The following is a 22041-nucleotide window of genomic DNA, read 5'->3' as shown; positions in this document are numbered from 1 at the left end:
CTCATTCTGTCTGAGTTTCCTGCCATTATCAGACTTGGCTAATTACTGGTATTGGTGTCCTAAGTAGTGGTGTTGTGTTGTAGGTTTATGGTTTTATTGCTACTTATTGCACACCACTGGATGAGAGGAAAAGGAGTGTAGCCTTGCAGGGATCCATTTCTTGGGGAAGCAGAACACCTGGTCTGAATAAAAACAAAGGGTGATAATGGGAAGGGGGTGGGGTGTTGTGGACAATCCCAGGAAAACAGCTGTGTTGATTCCAGAGAGGATGAAAAAGATAAATAAATACTGGAAGTGAGAAGATGTAAAAATGTACAGACAGTAAGACAAAGAAGCAGCGCAGGAGAGACACAATGCCTAGGAAACCAAGGACCACACTGTCTTTGTTGCTCTGCCAGACAAACTCATCCATGAAATAAAAGCTGGCAATATCTCAAAGTGTCTACATTGGAATAGAAAGAAGCAGGCGACTTGAAAGAAATTCAAAACCCAATACATTTTTATTTTTATTCAATTTGAATATGCCGTGTCCCTAACTGATCACAAATCAATCTCTGGAATATGCCTTTGTTTGTCATTTCTGCCAAACAACGAAAGAATTCCAACTACATTAAAAACACTTTTACACCCTAAAAATAATGCACCACTTTACGAAGTGTCAGTTTTATTGAAGCTAGACTAAATGGGGTTGACACTGTTTGTAGCAGCTGACAGAGAGGCAACACTCAGGAGTCTGGGGAAAAAAGAGCTAAGGAATCTTAATCACTTAATCTGCTGGTTAACTAAACCACATAAAAACACACCTTGTGCAGAAGAATAGGTAGCTATCAGGCCCAAGGACAGCTACTGTGAGTGTTTTTATTATCCTCACAGTGGGAAGTGTGCTTTCATCTTGATGAACAGGAGCGTGAATAAGGCTCATTCAACAGCTGATGAATCAGTAAGGCGTCGATGAACACATCTCATACACACAAACACACCCAAACAAACGCTCTACACACACACACCTTACTTCTCACACCACAGAGAATGAGAGACACACATATGGTACCACTCTGCTCAGCAGCACACACAATTTACCACTTTCTTAAGTAGATGGGCAGCGTTAAATGATTGGTTCTAACTCTCTTTGACAACTTTGCCATAAAACATAGTGATGCATTTGCAAATCTGTGAACATCTAAAGGAACTCCAGAGATCATAATAGCCAAAATGCTTGTTTGTATTATGAAGGCTTGCATTAGGGGCAGTGTCATTTTCTCCTAAATGAATCAAAAATGTTATTACACAAAAGGGAGAGGAAAGGGCACGATTGTAAATTTGCCATCCTACTATGTCCTAATGTTCTGTCTGCTGATCCAATCACACCCATCCTAACACGTAGTCAGAATAGGTCTTGATATCTCAATTAACCCCCTACTGGCCGCTATAAAACAAGTCATTATCATTGTCTATTGGTTTGGACACAAGTAACGACATCATTTTAAAATGGGATGGTAAAGCAGGGTGTAAATTTTTTACCCTTTTACCAGAAACAGCTTTTAATTAAATTAGCATGATAGTTGACAACTGACTCAATTCTGAAAACACGGATGCTTATTGCTATTGTTGTCAGAGCCATCACTGTACTTCCATTTACTACATTTTTCACAACTATCAATGATTTTTTTATTTTAAATCTAAAGGTCAAAGCACTGTTTTCTAAATCATGGTTTCAAATTGTCAGAGGTCAGAAGAACCTTTAAAATGAGCAGACACCGAAAGGAAACACACAACAAACAGAGTCAATTCATTTAATACTTACAGGTTCTTGGATTTCTTCTTCTTTGTCCCTTCAGGGCCAACCTCACAGCTACAAGGGGATCCGGAGCTCAGCTGAGAGAAGAGGAAGGAGAACACACACTGCATCATCCACCCTCCACACAGAAAAGAGGCCTGTGCAGATGTTGTATCTTAACTAGCTCCAATAGGTTGTGACAACATAAGTGGCTGGTAAGTGAGTAAATCCTTGGTGTGTCCACTTAGGCCAGACTGACAATAGTTCAGGCGGTAATACACACAGCCCATCACCAAAAAGATTAGTCCATAGCAGAAGCCCACAGTGTGAATCAGACAGGATCTCTGAGGATTGTGCCTGGATCTTGCTGAACAAAACTGAGTGTGAATGCAGCAGATGGTGTTTGTAAGCAGTATGTGTCCGGGTATAACAAATTAAGGAAAATCTGTGAGAGTGAGAGAGTGTGAAAGACTACGGCTGTTGTTTCTGTTGGCCTCCAACTGTGCCCTGGGTTTGATGTGTTGAGCCAAGGTCCCGGTTTCACATTACACTTTCTGCCAACCCACCTTTTTGATTGGTCAAGAGAAAAGGCGAAGTTGTCAGGGTGGGGAAGGGGTCAATCTCCACTAATCTGATTGCCTCAAGTTGCCCCATTGTATGTATGTGGATGTGTGTAAGACTGAATAATGAGCCATTGTATTACAGGAACACACAGTTGAATCTGAGTTAGATACTGGCCACAGCTGGTAACACATGGTGTGCTTTCTCTCTTCGTGGGACCCAATTCGAGTTTCAACCTTAACAGCTGCTGTTCTCCATCACTGAGCTCAAACATTTTATTGCCACCTTTCAAACCTACACTGGGCAGATATTTAGTCCAAAGGCAGATTTTCACACGAAAAGCACTTTCAAAACAGGATATGGCTGGTCATGTAGTTGTGATGGTACAGTAGGATTAAATTTCAAATTATTTACATGAAAGAATATGATGTGTATATATCTAAATTCTTTGTGTATCCAATTGTGAAAGCATGCAGTGCAATACGTGTGTGTGTGTGTGTGTGTGTGTGTGTGTGTGTGTGTGTGTGTGTGTGTGTGTGTGCGTGTGCATTGCATATGTTTCAGATTTAAACATAAAATAAAGATTTAACATGTATTTACATCCTCTAGCTCCAGCAGCTAAAACATGTTAGGACAAGTTAGGGATCACACGAGACATCAAAATCCTCAAAATGTTATCACTAATCTCACAACGAGCGGCACAACAGAAGAGTCCCAATCCCTATGGATCAATCAGCCTGGCATTCCTCAGAAACCACACCACAAAACAACTGGAAAGTGACACAGACTTCACCATTCCCAGAGACATTTGTCCTGATGTAGCCCACCCAGGGTTATCAGTAAAACAAATTATGCTGTGTAGCCAGTGGAGATCAGAGGGGGGATGAGATCCACGTGTATATATACACAAACAGGGAAATGTGTCTGCTTTGTCCAAGCTGGAATTGCAACAAAGCTGTGGCCAAACATAGATCATAATATTAAATATTTCCTCAGACATGAAAGATGTATGGAAAGCATTTACTTTTCACCTCTTATTTCCCTGTTACTCATCCACAAACACACAAACACATGCACGCGCACGCACGCACGTGCACGCACGCACGCACGCACACACACACACACACACACATTAAAAAATAAGTTTTCTTCAAATTACACCATTATGGCATAATGTAGAATTAAAATGTCCTTCCTTTTAATTACTATTATGATGGTGAGGCTGTAATCTACAGGTATGCACTAATGAAATTCTGTCTGAGAGGGGTCATAATGAGCTTTGACAAATGACTAATTATACATAATACAAAAAGTTACGAACTGTAGATGTAATTATTTTATGATGTGTGCCACCTACAGGCATGAAAAGTTATGACCTTTTTACATTTATTGACTTTTACGATTGAGACAGTATATTTACATGAGCATCACAGTGTTAAGAGTGTTGTTGAAATGCTTCATACATAATTGGTTCTGTCGTTCTGTCCCTGAGTGTAATAATCAAGTGGGTCTTAAGTTAGTGTCAGTTTGTATAGTAATGGCAATGCATGTATACATGATTTGTGTGTTAAAAATCAAAGAAATTCTTGCAAAGCTGAATAATTACAGGTTGATTCCCATGAATTTTATGTTTTTCTCTTTTGTCTTCTTTCTGGCAGCCAGACCCTACCCAGGCCCTCCACACAAAGGAGACTTTGACACACATATCTAGAGTCTTGCTGCCAAGGGTCAGTGGAGCATAAAAAAGTCTGACTCTTTTCTAAAGATAATCCCACTGTGTGTGTGTGCGTGTGTTTGGGTACATACTTATGTGTGTGGACTGCTCATATGATGCCTCCCTGAAGTGGGTAAGAAAACATATGATCTGACAACATGATGACATAGCTCCCTGAGCCAGGGGATGCAGATGCTGGCACAGTGTTAAAAGGTAAGATGGCTGTGCAGGTAGTCCGATACAGGTTTAACCTAGCTACACACGTCTTTGTGGCAAAACACTTATAAAAGCATGCACATGTTCCAGGCAATGATATGGCAGGCACATCTCTAAAAGTCAAATTCAAAACATTTATCCACACAAATGCACATGACTTGGAGAACATGTCTGCCAAGCACAAGGCGAGGAAGAATGTTGAGTGTCTGTGTGTTTGTGTGTGCCTGGTTCGGTATGAGGGTTAGATTACTGCTATTTCTTGATAGGACAGGACAAAACTCTCTGTCTCAATAAACTCTACATTCTTTAGTTGTTCTTTGCACTAACAAACACATTGGAGTGATAATATTCTAAACAGCACAGAAAGATTCTTGACCCATTCACCCAGACTCCAAATCCTGCAACAGTCTAAAACCCTAGAGGTGAAGAAATGAATCTTGGTCTTTGTGTATTTAAACTTCTCAGCAGTTCAAACCCTGCTGCTTTTCTTCATCAGTCCTCCCTTGGGCAGCTTCCTTCTCTTTCATTCCCCCATTTTGTATTTTATTTGAAAACAAATTGACAAGTCGGTGCCTGAACAATGTCAGATTCCTATTCTATTTAGGGCAGCCTTGGAAATGGAACTACAAGTCAGACTGCAGTTTCCTGACATTGTGTGGCTCTACTCTGTGCACATGTGTGTGTGGGTGTCATACCCTCACACTGATACACTGACATTTTCCAATGTGGCATCATTACCCTGCTCCTGGCCTGGGTTAACAACAGCTCTGACACTTAACAGCTTTGATATGATCACAGGCTTTACTGAACACTCTAATTACTGAATACAGTTAGTGTATTATTAGTGTCCTGTTGGCCTCACAACAATAACTTCTAGTCATGTCAATCTCAGGAGATTCTTGAACATAATTGAAGAATGTGAGTTCCATTTACTTTTTATAATTAAAGAAAAAAATGCTTAAAAATGTTACTTTGAATTCCAAGTCTAAATTTTTAATGTAGCTGCAATATTTAGCTGCTCAAATAAAATGTCATACTTCATATTTACACAATATCTGGTATAGTTTCTGGGCAGCAATGTGTACTGATCTTGCAGAGCTGGTTCTTACATGAACAGTGATGACCAGAGATTCATGTGGTTAAATTGGGATAAATGGGATTTGCTCACTAAGCCCTTGAGTGAAGGTAATAGCTGAGAGAAAAGACAGAGAGTTGTTTAGGTGTTTTTCTACTTTCACTTTCTAATTAAATAAAAAAAGGGCCCGCTGGAGACTTACATCATATGTTTATCAGGATGTGCAACCCATAAAGTCCAAAAAAGGGGAGGAAATTATTCCCAAAATTTCCATGAGTTACAGAACCACACTGCACTTTATTCAGTTTGAATTTGAATTAAACGTGTTATAAGGTAATTGCACGTGCACATGTAGTCACCAGAGTCCTGAATCATTAAATCCATTATGAAGTTGTAAGTGTTTTGGTTTGTCTCTTTCTGCACTGATTTGAATTAGGTCCCTCTATCTTTCCTGCTTTTCTGTCTTTACCTATAATAGTGCTATTCTGTTCATCATCAGCCTCTTCCTCTATCTGCAGCAATCTGACATTGAACAGGCAGCAGACAACAGAAGGTTAGTTTGGCACAAGTTGTGATATGAATCACAGTCACAGTCCATTATCATACACTTTTATACATAGCGTGAGGCACATGGCAACAACTTATAGGCTGCAGGATTCAATGAGGAAGACTGCTTTATGTAACAACAATAAATTAAAGTGTTACCATTTTTGGCCTGAATTTAAAATGCATTTCAGAGGATGAAGTCAGTCCTATCTGGCTCAAAATCCTCAGTGATACATTTTGTAATGTAAATAGGTATGAGCATTCTGTGGACTTTTTTTTATCTAGAAAATCCTTCTTATATACCTCAGAATTCAACAGAGCTGCAGAGCTGCCAAAATGTGTTAGGATGAAGACAAGTAAAGAACCTCTTGCAATTAACTCTGGATAATAGCTCAATTTACAACACTCTGTTCACTTTGCAGAAATAAGTAATTGCAATTTATACCAAATGTACCCAATGTACCACACAGCTGTGTGAAAGTACTGCCACAACTGTGATTATTTGAGACACAACTGTCACTGCACTGGCTGCACCTTGAAGCTCCAACACCTCCTGTCAAGTCATACTGGTTATGTATGAATAAATCTTTATATTGTGACCAAACAGTTTTATTGTGCACGTGAAGCGAAATAATGACAATGGGCCAAAGAACCCTCATAAATTAAACAATTAAAAGCACCCTGTAATAGAATGCACCCTGGCTAAACAGTGCAAGACGGTGTGCACTGAACAGTTCTGATTGTTGTTATTCACAAATCTTTTCTCTGTGACAAAAGGGAAGCTCTGAAGGAGAAGTATTTGTGGTTGACCCTCAGATCCTTAAAGTACACGCCCTGAGGGAATGTGTTCCAAAAGTCAGAAAACGCACAGTTCCTGAACACATGCCTGATTTTAATATATTTGCAAAAACTTTATTTTCCTTTTCTTCCGTCTTCCTTTTGCATAACAGATATTAGTTAACTAGGCAAATAATTAGACACAGCTTTCCTGCTTGATGATAATCTTGGCCGGTTTCTTCCCCTGATAAGCGCCTGCACTTCCTTATAGACCTTGGCTAGAGAGTTGAAAGAAAATAAGTGAAAGGAGACAAAAAACAGATTTCTGGACTCTGTCTGCAAAGGTCATAGGAGGAACAATGGTCCCTTTATAAAAAACAAAAAATATAAGAACATAGAGAAAAAAAGATGGAAAAAAGGCAAAAAGTGATGTTAAAGAAACATGAGAGAGAGAGATCACAAAAGCAAATACTGGTGAAGCGTTAATGGCTGTCGTGCAATCTAATCCATATATGAAACTGATATCTCAAGACACTTTCATGAGGCTGTAACAGGGATTCACAAAATGTTTTCCTACAGATGATACTATTACTTTTTTAGTCACTTCAGAACATTTTTTTCAGTTTGATCTTTATTTTATAAAAGTCTTGATAAGACATTCCTTGTGGTGTTTAGCGTAAAACATTTTCTTTGATGTGAAGACTGTGATGCAACATTTTATTTTTTCATTCTTCCAATTTATGTCAGAGGAAATATTTTTCCAACTTCCTTTACAAATAAAGGGAATTTTGGTGACAAAATGAAGGGAGTATGACACTGTGCATTTCTATGCGAGCTTAGGTAATTGGATAGAAGCCACACATTCACATACACACATTCTCACACACACACACACACACACACACACAAGTCACAATGGCACAGCCATAATATCTGTGTGACTAAACTCATTGACCTACAGACAGGATACTGACTCATTCCTCCTTAAACTACATAATGAAAGCAGATACAAAAGGTGCACTGTCTGCACATTTGTTTGTAACTGTGGGTGTGTGACTTTAACTCGCGAAAGAGTACAGTATGTAGATGTGTGTGTTTTGTGCTTGGCTGGACTCTACTATGTCTCCTGTTATTTGGCACAGTTCAGGAACTGGCTGCTTCCTGCATCAGTACTTCCTATGTCCCAGGATGTTAATGTTAGTTCTCATACACTATCACCTCTCTGAGTTGTTCTGAGAAGCTGTCAGGTTACACAGTCCTGGAATTGGTGCTACCCATTAAAATTGTATTGACATTTTCTGACCAGCAGATGACCTTTCTGCTTGGAATTTTAATGAATGTGGCCTTGTAATTCTTTCCAAAGCTGGCACCGACCGTCAGGAGCACCAATGGTTGCATTTTAGTAAGCTATGCCGACATAAACTGCATCATTTATACAGGTAACCACTGAAAGACAGAATTTTCAACTAAAGCCTGCAATCTATTTTATATGTGCAATTAGCATAAATGGACATGTCAACTAAAACCAGCAACTCTTGTTCTTCAGGTCATTTACACTAAGACAAATTTTATTTTTAAATGTCAAACTTCCTTTAGGGAGTTGCATGAAAACATCTAAGAACACATCTTATATCATATCTAACAACATTACTAATGGCTTTAATTACTAACATTGTAAGAAAAAATAAGTCATATGGACCTTGCACAGTCTTTTCTAAGCATGATTTTTTCATTATTTGATACCTTGGTTGTTGGTTAGTATCCAGATATTATCTAAAACCAAAATCCAAATAGTTCTAGCAACTTGTCATCTTTTTTTTTCATTCATATATCACAAGGTGAAGTCATATTAATGTAATGAATGCTCACTGCATGACTGGAAACACATTCCTCAGGTTTATTTGCAGTACAGTCTTCAAACATTTATGTGAGTGACGTTCATCACAATGTCACACTGTCTTGATGCTGTAACTTGGGGCTGGTGGCCAATCCCTCTCAGACAAATTCTACTCTCATTTAATCCCTACATGTTTGCAGTACTAAGCTCCATGTGGTAGCGGCATGTGATATCATATTGTAATATTAACTTAAAGATGTGAGGTGTTGTGAGTTGCAGGTTCTACTATGGGCCAATAGCTACAGGAATTTTATATCACAGCCAAAACAAAGGGCTGGTTTCTATAAAAACAACATAATTTCTAGGAAAGCAGCATGTTAGGATGAGCTGTGTGGCATTCGATAGGGAAGGGAGGAATGCTGCAAATGGGATTCCGACCGTGGCAGCCAGAGAATGACATGGGTCACACACCCGCTCATGAAAAGGTCATGCTTCACCTCGTACTGGAAGTAAATAACACATAGCAGTTACTGAATATCTGACTTTACTGTTGGCCTCTATTTGTCAAAGAGCAGACGTGATTAGAGCATCTGTTTTGTGATTTTTAAGGGAAGCTGGAGTTACAACCCTCACTGAATTTGTTATGTAATGCAAAACCATTAGATTTAACATCTTACAAAGGTACGTTTTGTTGTCATAGCATCATTCATGTCCCTGTAAATAAAAAAATCCATTAAAACTGATGCAAACGAAAAGAAAACTGAAAGCAAATTATACACAGTGATTATAAAGTTCAGTCGTTCACACTGGAACAAATAGCACGACTTTAGAAATTAGATTTGAAAGATGAAACTGCATATAAAATAAAAAAAATGTTGTTCAGTGATGTTTATGCTGATGTTTTTTGTTGCCATCTCAGGGATGACATAAATCATAGGAAATGAAAAGATGCCACAGTTAAAATGGATACTGTGCTGCTGCCAAACCCAATGGAAATAATCTGATAATGCTGTATATTTAAATGAGGTGCATGCTCCAGCAAAAAGTAATCATGCTAGGATGTAGCTGTCAGCAACAAACCCTGGGTTAACTAATATAACCTTTAGTGTCAAAGAAAAAAATTGATGTTTTATTTCATCCTCATGCCTTATTCTAACATCAAGGAGTGAACTTTAATTTCCCTTTCTCTGCCTTCAGAGCTAATTGTTCCCTTAACTCTGTTCCCATCGTGTGAGGGAGGACGGCACGTGTTCTGCCATTCATCCCACAAACATTGTTCACCCTGACTCTCGCCTCCTGTGGAGTGTGTGTGATTGCGTGTGTCCTTGTTTTGGTGTGTGCTGCTACACAATTGCATCTGTCTAAAATACAGACCTAGCCAGGGTTACGTGCTAAAGTGGATCGCATAGTTGACATGCAGATAAAGTACACCACGTTCTCATTATCTCACATTATGTACGATTCTTACCACAGACAGAACGATTGCAGATTTGTACAAAAGGATTCAGTGATTCAAAGTCTGTTCTAGTCACATGGCAGTGCTGAACAATGTGGCAATGCCCTTCAAATGTTTAGTTTTACTTCTGAAATACTGATTTGCAACATGAAAATAGTGATATACATACAGCAGTATAGTGGTGTTAAGGATAGCACACGTCACTGCTAATTTTGAGCAAAGGTTTGAGAAAGTGAGACATGACCTAATACCATGTATGCACAACAATGTTTCTATCTTATTGTGTATCCAGTTTAGCAGTCAGAAAACATTTCTTATGCAAGGAAAAGAATTTGTTTAAGGTTAATACAAGGCTTTTGGTGGTGGTTAAATTAAATAATTGGTTGAAATGTAGGGCAAGTCTTAGCATGGGCTGGAAATTGAACTTGGATCTCAACAACCGAAGGCACTGCCACTTCTCACCCTGCCCTTAATGTTCAAGAATGTTTTCCACTGCATTATTGTTTTTCTCTAGTTGTATATCCTTCTCACAAAATTCTCTTCTCTTTTTTTCCACAATAACTTTCATGTCCAGTTTTCATGCTTATTTAATAAAATCTAGTGTATCTGCAGGCATCATGTTTAAATGTTTGTGATTCTGAAACTATGGAGCATAGATTTGTGTATATGCAGCACTGGGTCTGGGCTTGCATATATGGGAAACAAACTCTCTTCATTGATGTAATCAATTCCCGATACAGCCAAAATACTGTTATGGCAACGAGCGCTGCAAACATCTCCATTCAAACACACACAAGACACAAACTATGAAACAAGGGGCCTTCTGGATCCTCTCTTGGATTAAGAGAATGTCGGGAGAGCGCTTTATTGTGCCAGTGACAGCATCCAAAATCCTGTCAGTGAATAACCTAACTGCGTACACAGTAGGGGACTGAGGTTGGCAGAGAGCATGGCTCTGCTACAGTAGGTCCAGATACTGAGTGCCATGACATCAAGCCATCATGTCTAATGAAAGAAAGACATCACCAAAGCAGCGTTGAAATTTAAAGGTCACTGAGGAAATGTAAATTGATGGTAGTAATGCTCAGTTGGTTACAACTTAACTCTATGCTGCAGGTTATGTAACGTTGTGTTGTTGAATCAGTCGTCTGTGTTTGATGGGTCAAACCAGCTGAAGGTAAATGAAACAATGTCTTAACAGGCTTTGACAGACTGGATTGTACTGTAAGGTGCTCCTGTTACACCGTCTTGCTCTGTGTATCGCTCATGGGGGACAGTACCCCTGCTGCTTCTTTGTAATTAATGTTGGCAAATGTCAGTGTTAGCAAGTGTCTCATGTGGAATTACTCTGTGTGGACAAGTCCTGAGCCAGCGACCTCTGTCTGCTGACATTCAATGTTTGACTTGCTCTGTTTTGTTCCTCTGCTCAAAGTGAAAACTAATTATTTTTTAGAATCTGTTTTAAAGGGCCCTATTAGAGCTCTGGCTCACATTGTATTACAGCAATATCAAAGTTAATGGATGGAAACAGCATGTTCCCACACTCCTTCACACACAGTTCACAGCAGTAACTATCCAGATAACTCATTAAAACCCAGTAATCGCAAACAGCCACGCAATTGCTGACAAATAAACAAAAGGAATGATAGTTCCATCAGCTTGGGATAAGCTAGTCTTCGTGAAGGGGCTTTGTAAAAGTGTGAAAGTCCAATTGGAGCCGACAGAGAGTTTTAGTAGTAGGAAAAGAGAGCAAGACATAAAGGACACAGGTGCACAGGCTGAGGTTTTGCCCAGGTGGGATCTTCCTGAGTAAAGAAGGATGAGTGTGGGAAGTTTTGAGCTCTCATTATTAGAAGGAGTTCCTAAGTTTGCAAAGACAAATTGATATAATTTCATGGGACAATGCCAATACAGGATACTTTAATTTGTTTTTTTTAAAAATAATATTACACATATTGTGCAAAAATTCACAATCAAATGCAATACTGCGAGCTTTAAACCCTTAATGGATTTTAAACCTTTTACATTACTTTAAAGTGTAAAGGTAGCAATAAAAACATAACACCAACTAATCGAAAGCTGCCATAATAATTCCCTATCCATCCATCCAGAAGGCCTGTTTACAGTAATATGCTAAGATGTGCCCACAGTAATCTTCATCCTGACTCTTTGCATGGAAGAACACAGCGCAATATTTAATAAGTTATTTCAGTTGACAGTTAATGTCACAATAAAAGCTTTCTATCAGGCTTGAGTGAAAGTCACAGCTCTTCCCAGTAGACACAAGACTCATATTTGTTATCACAGCTGCTCAACCAGCAATGATGTTTCCCCTTCCTGTCAGTATGACGGGTTAACTATGGAGGCGGAATATCTAGTATACTTGACTCTGTCTGTCAGAGGACATCATCTGAAAAACATGTGTATATTTAGTAAACAAGATGCAAGCCAAATAGAAGTGACCACTGCCAAACCCACCCAAACAGTACAAGTGGTAGATTAGCAACCTTCTCATGCCGAGCAGCTTGAATGTGTAAGTGGTTTGCCTGGAGCTCTAGTATGAGCGATAGTCCATATCGGATGATTTTGGAGCATCTTGTCTTGCAAAACATGAGAGCAGAAATAACAAGAATGCACTGAACAGTGTGTTTATTTGCTGAATAGCTCACAGCAGTAGCCTAGTTTTACTTCCAAAATGTAAGCAACACATTATTGTGTTGGATTACATGTTACTGGAATATCAGCAGTGTGTCAGTCAGTCCTGGACAGTATTATATCAGGGTCAGATCCTTTGTTACACCCCATGATACCTACAAAATACAATAAGTAGAAGAAATACTAAAATTGAAAGGCTTGTACCCATAGTATATATATATATGTGTGTGTGTTGTTGTTGTTTTTTTCTTATATAGAAAAAGGACATAACTTCGTCAGCAGAAGGTTAGAATGAGGCTGTAAGAGGACCAGGTTGTGTACATGTAAATCATGCCTGAGAGCAAAATGCGCAAAGGAATCACTAATGTGTGTATTTTATGGAAGGATAAATATGGATGTTTATCCTTCTAGAAGAAATGGGCCCAGAACCTTTTAGAAAACACACAAGCACTTCGTCCAAAGACTAAACAAGATCCCTCTGATTATACAAGTGACAAGAACTGTTTCCTAAATGAAAAATCTGTTTCAGATAGCAATTGAAGCCTTGCATTGAAATTTGATTATAAACTGTGAAGTAAAAGAGCAAACTAAAAAAAAAACAAAAAAAACATTACATTTAGTTCACTCATGTTTGTGTCCGTAGATACTTCAGCCTGGACCCTGTGTTGACTGTTCTGACTGAAAGCTTGTTCAGTCTGCTCAGTAAATATTTACACGTTACTTATTTAACACTGGACATATCCAGTCTGGCTGCATCCCACATGAATTTGAACCCTGGAGACCCTTTGTCCCTTCCAGGCCATCTACTGTACAGCCAAACAGAAGAAAACTCCCATGTTTACCTGCAATACTATCCTCTCAGTGTGTCACAGTGCTGTTGCAGAACATATACTCATTCTGATATACATCCAGGCCCTGGTCAAATTACATTTGTCATCTATTTTGGACAAAACAGCACTCGACGGGATGAGTCTGACATTCACAGATACCCAGTATTTTTTCCACAAGATAATTCAATAAAAAACAAACTATTATTAGCTCTGGTCACGTGTGTTGACCCGTGTCAGGTACACATCACAATCGTGGCACCAAACAAGTGCTGTGTCTCTGTCAAACTAAACACTTTAAATTAGATGAGGTAACCTAGAAGGAACAAGCACACTGTGAGCCTGGGGAATGATTAGAGGTCAGCGCTAATAGCTTTGTCTTGTACAACTGCTGAAAGCCTAGTGGACTTGTAGCTGAGGTCCTTAACGGTGCATTACGTTTACTAATATTTTTGTACTTCTGCCTAAAATAGCATCATAAGTTCTCATAACTCTTTGTCCTGCTTATCACCCCACAGAGCATGTTTAGTGGAGGCCCGGGAAATCAAAAACAGACTACACAGTCTGGAGACACTGGACAGACACTGGAGTGTAGTCAAGTTTAAATATGATATTCTAAACGGTAACTTCATCAGGTAAAACAAATATAAATATGACTGCACAGACACCTTAGTCCACAGTCTGTCCAAACAAAACGTGACAACATGCTGCTTGTGTAGGTGTGCGTTCTGTTTTCTCATTCTTCCATGTTTGTGAATCCACGTGATGTTTCGGCTTCAGCCCCAAGGACAAAGATAATTCAGTTAGGTTGGAAAAAGTTGTGTGTAGCCTAGTATTAGATTGACCTGTAATGTTGACCTTTCTTGTTTTATTTTACAAATAGAGCAGAATAAGCTGCGTTTTCCGTAGTCCTGGCAGTAGCCTTAGTGATTCCTTTCAATTTTCCCTGTTTCACTCTATTTTTATGGCCAAGCTGAAGCAGCAATATTTCATTTACTTTAGAACATTAATTTAGTTGTGCAGTAGCCTACAGGGTTGTTTCTGACAGAAATAATAGATGGGCTGATTGTATGCGCAGTGCACATACACTTTAGATGGAAATTGCCTGCTCAAGTGTTGAATTTTGAATGTTGTTCAAGCTAAATGAGATCTCCCTCATATTGCTGCTGTTAAATATAAAAACATTACTTGTTTTTTACTTTGCTTTTACAAACATGGTGCCATAAAAAGCAGAGAGGTTGATGATGTAAAATTATAAAAGCTAAAAGCAAGTGTTCCTTTGTTTTACTAACACGTCGGCTTGTGTTTCTGTCTGTCCAAAAATCCTCACCTGTTTTCAAGTATGAACGCAAGCCGTCCTTTTTTTCATTTTCTACTATGCAACGCTGTGTATTTTTGACATAATGCAGGAATGTAAGTCACTTCACTGTCAGTAAACACATTAAAATTGTTTCCTTCCAACGTCTGCAAAGACGGCCGATATTTATCCAGATTTCAAACAAACATTCAGACCCCATAAACAAAATGTTTGGCCTGTTTAAGCCAAAGATGCAAGGATGGAACCACATGGTGTCTGTTGCTGCAACATCTGTGTGAATGCAACACATTCGCAAACTGAATCAAGATGATAGAGAGTGTGATGTCTGGAAAAAGACGAAGGATTTGAGGGGTTTGGACACCATAATGCAAGCTCAATTTATTGGTCTGAGCAGATAGAACATGCACTCGTTTAGTCTTAATGGCCTTTTTACTGCATTCCTGCTGTCATATGGTGAAAAAAGGGTTTTTTACTATAAAGTTCCACTGTGACTACAAGTGTGAAACAGATGAATAGATGCTTCTAATTACTTCTGGAATCTGAGTCCCTTAAATTTTTGTTGTTTCCTTGGCTAAATGTGTCATATTTTGGTAAATGAACTGCAGATTTAAAAACTGTCCTCAACAAGGTGGAAAATAATGTCCTGCTGTTATGCTATTCTTTACACACTTTAGTGACTTTTCTTTACTAATCGCTGTTTAATATTGTTTTGAAAAATAATTTCTAAATGCAGGTTTGATTTAGGAGCTTGGACACAAATTCTCACCAGTCAGTAGTAGGAATATGACTTTCTTTTAAGAAGTAGTCAAGAAAAATCACTTTGTCAAACAAATATTATTCCTCTTGACCTGCTCTATGTCTCTCTCTGGCTGTCCTTGCTTTATTGATAGGCCACTAAAGACATGGAGTAGGAGGAAGAGCAGAGCAGAAAGACAGAACCAGAGCCTGTCTTTGTTAAAAGTCTGGAAACTTAGTTTGCTGAGCCGCTGTATCTGTGGTTAATTGTGCATCATTCTAAAGCCCAAATATTCTAGATCCTAAAATATATTTTAAAAAAAAGTATCCTGGATAAAAATAAGGTCCTGGATAAAATAAGGCAACTTATATTTTACTGGTATGTAAGAAGCCAATACAACCACATCCTTCCTCACTTAAACATAGAAAACACTGGTACTGAAAATGAGAACCGACAAGCTTTGAAATTTTGAAGATGTTACAAAAAAAAAAAGGCAGTATGTGCATGCAGGCTCATGAATCAGTCAAAGACACACACTCTGCACCTGGAGATGTCACAAGATTTATGAGTGAGAGGGAGATGACAGATCATTTTAAATAATGGAAACACTACCCTCAAAGGAACAGTGTCCGTGACGCCAATAGGTAGTAAAATTATCCTTGAATCTGCCAAGACCAATACGCTCCAGCCCTGTCTGCTGCATTCCTCCTCTGCACAGCTCACACACACTGCCATTTAAGGCTGCTGAGCGTGCTGACAGATTTGTGGAAAGAGAGGTAGATAAAAAGGAGCAGTGCTTCTGATATTCTACACTGATTAAGTGAGCGCTTAATCACATCTGTCGTTTATCTATCATTACGTCTATGTAAAGCGCAGATATCTCTGTCTTGTTCTTTCTTTCTAACATTTTCCCTCCATTTGTCTGTACTCCTTGTACGAGAAGCAGTCATTAGCAAATGCACACTGATGAAATGGGTGTGCAGGTCAAACTGCTATAAATAGTGTTGTGGGGAGAAATAAGTGCAGAGATCATGACCTGTCTGCATTCCAGTTAAAGTGTAATAATTATAGGGAAATCAAATTTATAACTGATGGTTTACTATATTGAATTTATAACATATCACTTTATAGTTTACAAGGAAACGAAACACAGGAAGATTTCTAATTTATTGTTCATTACTCAAACTTGGCCGAAGTGAAGTGAAAAAAAAACCATAAAGCACACTTAATGTGAGGTTGCTAGACTAACAGGATGTGATGCATGCTTCCCTCTGTTGGACAACTAGAACAACTACTACCTGCATTTAAACCAATGGTAAACTCACTGCACAAATCCTTTTCAAAGAGGAGTCTAAATGTCATTATTTATGGCCTCTAAATTGCAAATATAAATGAAGTTTCCACAACTGCAGGCACATATTTCCTGAAATGCTTATGAATTTTCCTAAAGGAGTAAGCACCACAACATTCATTATTTTACCATTAAACTACTTATGTTTGAGACTTAAGTGCATCAATATAGTTCCATCTCCAGCTGGTAAAACTGGGGGCAAACCAATTATTATTGCAATTTATCAACACTTTTAGACTCTGTGCCATAGTACTGTGGTAATATACTGACAATATGCCTACTATAAACATGCTATGTGTCTAATCTGCATCTGCTGTTCTTGGGAATGATTGTGGTCTTTTTTGTTAGATAAGCTTGGCACTAAACACTTCAGACCCGCACTCACTCCAGGCTTCTTGTGCAATTGCTGAATTTTACCACATGATGTCATCCTTTTTACAGAAACCAGCGATCTGAACTGTTGGCCTAAGCTATTAGATCATTTGTGCACTGCTGATGCAATAAGGCATCGAGCTACATTTTGCCCAGTAGGAGGGGTTAGACAGGAAAATTGAAATATTCTTATTCTTCTTTTATAGATCAAATGACTACATTGGTGTATTTGTTTGTTTTAATACCTTTGACCATATGCAGTGTTGTCCAAGTATAGAAAATGTTGCATGGTAGCAGTGCTGCATTTCTATGACTTTTATTGTTGCATTAGTGTGTCTTACTATTTCAGTGTGAAGCTGCTTACCTTCCTCCCAGAAAACAGCATACACAGCTGATGCATGGAGCCTCCATTCTTGGTCAGCTCTTTTTTCAGCGTTTTGGGTGATGGGAGTGTCCAGCCACCCTTGTGATGTGTTCCCCCAGTCTCCAGGCAGTTGATGGCATTGTCGGAGGTGAAACAAGGTGGGCGGGGGTCTTGCAGGAGACTCCCTTCACTGTGGGTACGTCTGCGGAGGGAATTCTGCACACTGAGCCCTCCACCTCCATGTTTCTCGCATGTGGCTCCTTCCACCATGCTGCGGCGCTTGCTGTCACTACGCTGAAGGTAGGCATCATCACTGTCGTCCTCGTCATCCTCCTCTTCAGACTCCTCATCTTCATCTTCATCGTAGTCTTCATCATCAGTATTGGGTGAGGAGAGGGCATCAGCACTGAAGGAACGATCAAGGCGCAGCTCAGGGATGACAAATGAAGATGAGGAGGAAGAGGGAGGAGCGTTGGTGTCAGGTGGCTCTGATATATTGTCCTCATCTGTGTTTAACACCATCAGGTTTGAGTTGACCTCCTCATTCCTCTCTCCTTCCTCCTCTCCACCTTTCTCTTTTTCTTCCCCATCACTATCTGCACTCTTTCTACTGGTCCCATCTTCCTCCTCTTCCTCTCTCCTGCTCTCCCCATACTTCACTTCTCTCCATATCTCCATCTCATTTCCTTCCATACTCTTACAATCTTCACCTTCAGTAGAAGGAGGTGGTGTAGGAGGCACCTTATGCCGCTCCTTGGAGTCCATCAGACCACCAAGGGGCATGTACACCTCATCCAAAGGGGTGAGTGGTTCTGAGGGGTGAGGACTACCCAGGGTTGGGGGCTCGGAGGGGCTCGAAGGATATAGACTGCTTTCCTCACCCTCTGAGCTGTGGGGGGGTAGGTGGAGGCACACACCTCCTCGATCTCCTCCTAATCCTCCCAGCTCACATGAAGGGACATCCACCTTAGGTTCCAACATCTACAAAGGAGAACAGAGAAAGACATGGAAGGAAAGAAAGGAAAGTGAGTCACATCTCTTTGGATAATTAATGCACTGTCACTATAGGTTTACTTTCCTGTCATAAGCAAATCTATTTAACTATTTCCAGTCATTTGATTTGGTTTGGAAATATATCATGTGATGCTATGTGTTGGTGTGACGGAGGTGTACGCCAGGATGACATATATGTCTTTAGAGAAGGTCAAAATGTCAAATTAAGTGATGATAGTCCTGCCATGACTTGCCAACGGACTGAACGGTTTAGCATGAGGGCATTCATAACCTTTGAGCTTGGACAGGGCAAGGGCAAGAGACGGTCTTCTCGGTTGAGAAATGACAACAAACATCACATGTCAAACTTTGGCAAGCTATGTGAATAAGAGCATAAAATTAAAGATATGCTGGTCTTTCTATCTAGGCCTAAGAATGAGTTGCATCCACAATTTTAATTTTCATTCATAGGACTGACAATAGGCAGAATTGCTAGAGAATACATTGTAATACTGGGGCCAGATGATTTGACATTGGGATTTCTCTCTGCAGTGTTTCACTCAAACTGAACTTGTACTGGGCCCTTAGGGACTGTAGACTAAAAAAAATCAAGCCAACCCTCTTTCAGAAATGGATGAGATTACTGCAACAAGCCGCAGCCACCCATCTGTTCACCTGTCCATCCTCTCTCTGATATGTTTCTATCATTTCAACACAGAATCATTTTCTTTTTAACCCAAATGACCACACACACAAACTATCTCTCCACTGCTCCCACCCATCTCCCAGGGCAAAACACAATATCCCGTCACACTCGTGTACACACATGACACAGCGGAGGTCCTTCTGCTTTGGCAAACTGTCTGAATAAACTCCAAAAATCTGATGATTTTAAATGCTGCTTTAACCTTTTCCAGCTCACAGAGCCCTCAGAGGGTGGATCATTAAAAATGCATTTTGAGCGAGCCAAAATCATGCAGAACCACAGAATTTTGTTTCAAACTGGACTAAAGATCAACAAATATTTTTGCCAAGAGCGATATTACACATTACTGTGCAAAAATACCAAAAGTACACAGGGGATGCTTTTAATATAAATTACATTAAAAGTTCTTCATTTGTCAATTAGCTTCACACAAAGTTGCAGTAAAAGGAAAAAAATCTAAATCTATCATTTTTTGCAGCAGCAGTTCTCTGTGGTTTGACCTGCACACAGTTTCTCCTGGTACCTCACAGCACACTGGAGAAACTGCTGCAGTTCTTCTGCAGATCCAGGTTGTCCCAGTGTTTCTGTCTCTTCATGTGATCCCAGACTGACTCCACACTGCCCCAGATCAGGGCTCTGTGGGAGTCTGACCATCTGCTGCAGGACTCCTGGTTCTTCTTGCCTCTGAAAATAGTTCTTCACTCTAGTGTGTTCTTTGTGGCTTGTTGTCCTGCACAATGGGCTGCACAATCATACTGGGATTAATCAGACACCTGATGGTGTTGTGTAATAAGAATAAAAACATCTAAAAGTACCTAAAACCTTCTGCACAAGACTTTTTTTCCCCCATTTGATATAATGACGCTGTCAAACTGAGGTTTAAGAGGTTAATTGACTGTGTACTCCATGTACTATATGGAGGATATCTGTATATTTACATAATTATGATAGTATAACCTTTTGATTTTGGCACTAGCATATTTTAACAAAGGGGATAGAAATGTATTAACATGTGCTCATGCTGTAGCTATTTCTGTACTATTCTGTGCTCTATTAAGCATGTCTCAGAGGAGAACATCCAGAAACCTGAAGGCATGCGTAAATACTTTAGACAGAGATGATGCACTGGCTTGAACATTGAAATTAAATCTGAGGGGAAAGTTAAAACATCGGTGGCTTAAGGTGGTTTTTAAATGTTAGCCATCAGTCTCACCAGAGGAATTTACTCATAGGAAAACAAGATTGCAAAAAGGAAAGCCTAAAACTGAAGAAAATTCCCATGTGAAGAACAGCTTTGAACAGGAAACTATTAACTGAATACCTTGCAGTTCTGAATGTCATTTATGAAGCTCACAAAGTTAAACAATCTAGTAAATGCTTTGTTGCTGAACATTGGAGCAAAACATGGAATCTGTGAAGACAACCATGTTCATGTAAGTCTAAACAAAAAAAGTTACATAGTGTGAAGCATTAAGGTCATAAGAAGCAAATAGAATAAGACTATAATGTTTGTAAGTTTATAGTTTTTTCCATAGTACCTGGCTCATAAATACCATGTGGGCATTAAACACAGACATGAATATGTACAGTGTATGAAAATAAGCAGTGGTACTGCAAATATCTGTTATTCAGAGTCTTCAAGTGGTTTTGCCCTCAGCTCAGTCTACAAAATCAGTTCCACCCTCTGTATTGCAGTAAATCTTGTGAAGGGCCTCATTGTGCTGGTCAGGTTAATCTATGACGACAAGCTCCAATCACAAGATGCTCTGCTTTAATTGGAGATAATACTGCATCCTCTCACACAGCTCTCATGATATTTCACAAGCTGTTTGTGTACTTTTGCAGCTCAAATTCGTTTCCTCAGAATCTTCTGCCCTGGTTGTGCTGACTTATAAACTTTTGACCTGTATTCATGAGCTACACAAAAAGCTTCTAGGACTTTATGTTGGAATTAACTCTAGCCCATATACATACTCTATTCCAATGTGTTTGCAAAACAATAAAAATCACACTATACATTCAAACAGTAGAACTATATTGTTCTAGCCATTTACAAGCCCCCAAAACAAAAACTGGTCCTTGTTTGCACTAACTGACATAGTCTATATTTAATTTCAGTAAGGGGTCTTTCTCTGATCAGCACAGCCCAAGACCTGACAGCCATGTTCCTTGCTTGTTTGTTTAGGTGATGTCTGATTCATTTAGTGTTTTCCCAGCATGGCTACTGTGAAGCTCTGAGACTAGAACAGCGACTCAGGGCAATAAATATAAACTTGACTTCTCTTGACATTTATGGATATATAACAGCACAACTTCCCCAAGAAAAGCCAGACCTCCCATTTTACCTTATAACTCTCTTTTAACCTCCCTGTGATCCTATCTAAATAGTTCACAATGACGTTACAACTAAGACATCAGGGCTTTTTTCTGATTCAAATGGTGTATTAAAGGGTATTTTTAGAATGAAATGCACTTTCATAAAAGCACCCAGAGAGAAATGTGGAAGAAAAGTCTCTGCATTTGTCCTTTTTGCCTGTTCTTTTCTTGTACCTTCTTTGCTGATGGTGGTGGTCAGAGTTAGAATAGTGCGTCACTGTTCACCTCACTGAGCCCCTCCTCTCTTCCCCTGTTTTATATACATGAAGCCTTGACTGTTGAATATATAGCTTAAGACACAATGGAGCCACCTGTCCTGTCAAATACACTTGTTTCTTCTCACAGTGCAGACACACACGCAAAATCACACACAAAAACCAGCAG

The 22041-nt window shown here is 39.4% G+C and overlaps 1 protein-coding gene across 4 annotated transcripts in view; it reads right to left on the bottom strand.

The window, feature by feature from the left end:
• rgs3a (regulator of G protein signaling 3a) overlaps positions 1 to 22041 on the bottom strand; it is a 93037-nt gene that overhangs the window by 10207 nt on the left and 60789 nt on the right. For all 4 annotated transcript variants that reach the window (XM_026298111.1, XM_026298109.2, XM_026298110.2 and 1 more), the window contains 2 exons: positions 17583 to 18563; positions 1805 to 1875 (listed from right to left, as the gene is read on the bottom strand). In XM_026298111.1, the coding sequence (XP_026153896.1) occupies positions 1805 to 1875; positions 17583 to 18563 (1052 nt within the window). The remainder of the gene's footprint in view (positions 1 to 1804; positions 1876 to 17582; positions 18564 to 22041) is intronic.

Source organism: Mastacembelus armatus, chromosome 12, assembly GCF_900324485.2.
Source record: "Mastacembelus armatus chromosome 12, fMasArm1.2, whole genome shotgun sequence".
Lineage (NCBI taxonomy): Eukaryota > Metazoa > Chordata > Actinopteri > Synbranchiformes > Mastacembelidae > Mastacembelus > Mastacembelus armatus.
The sequence above is the reverse complement of the archived record's forward strand: the minus strand, read 5'-3'. Positions and strand labels throughout refer to the sequence as shown.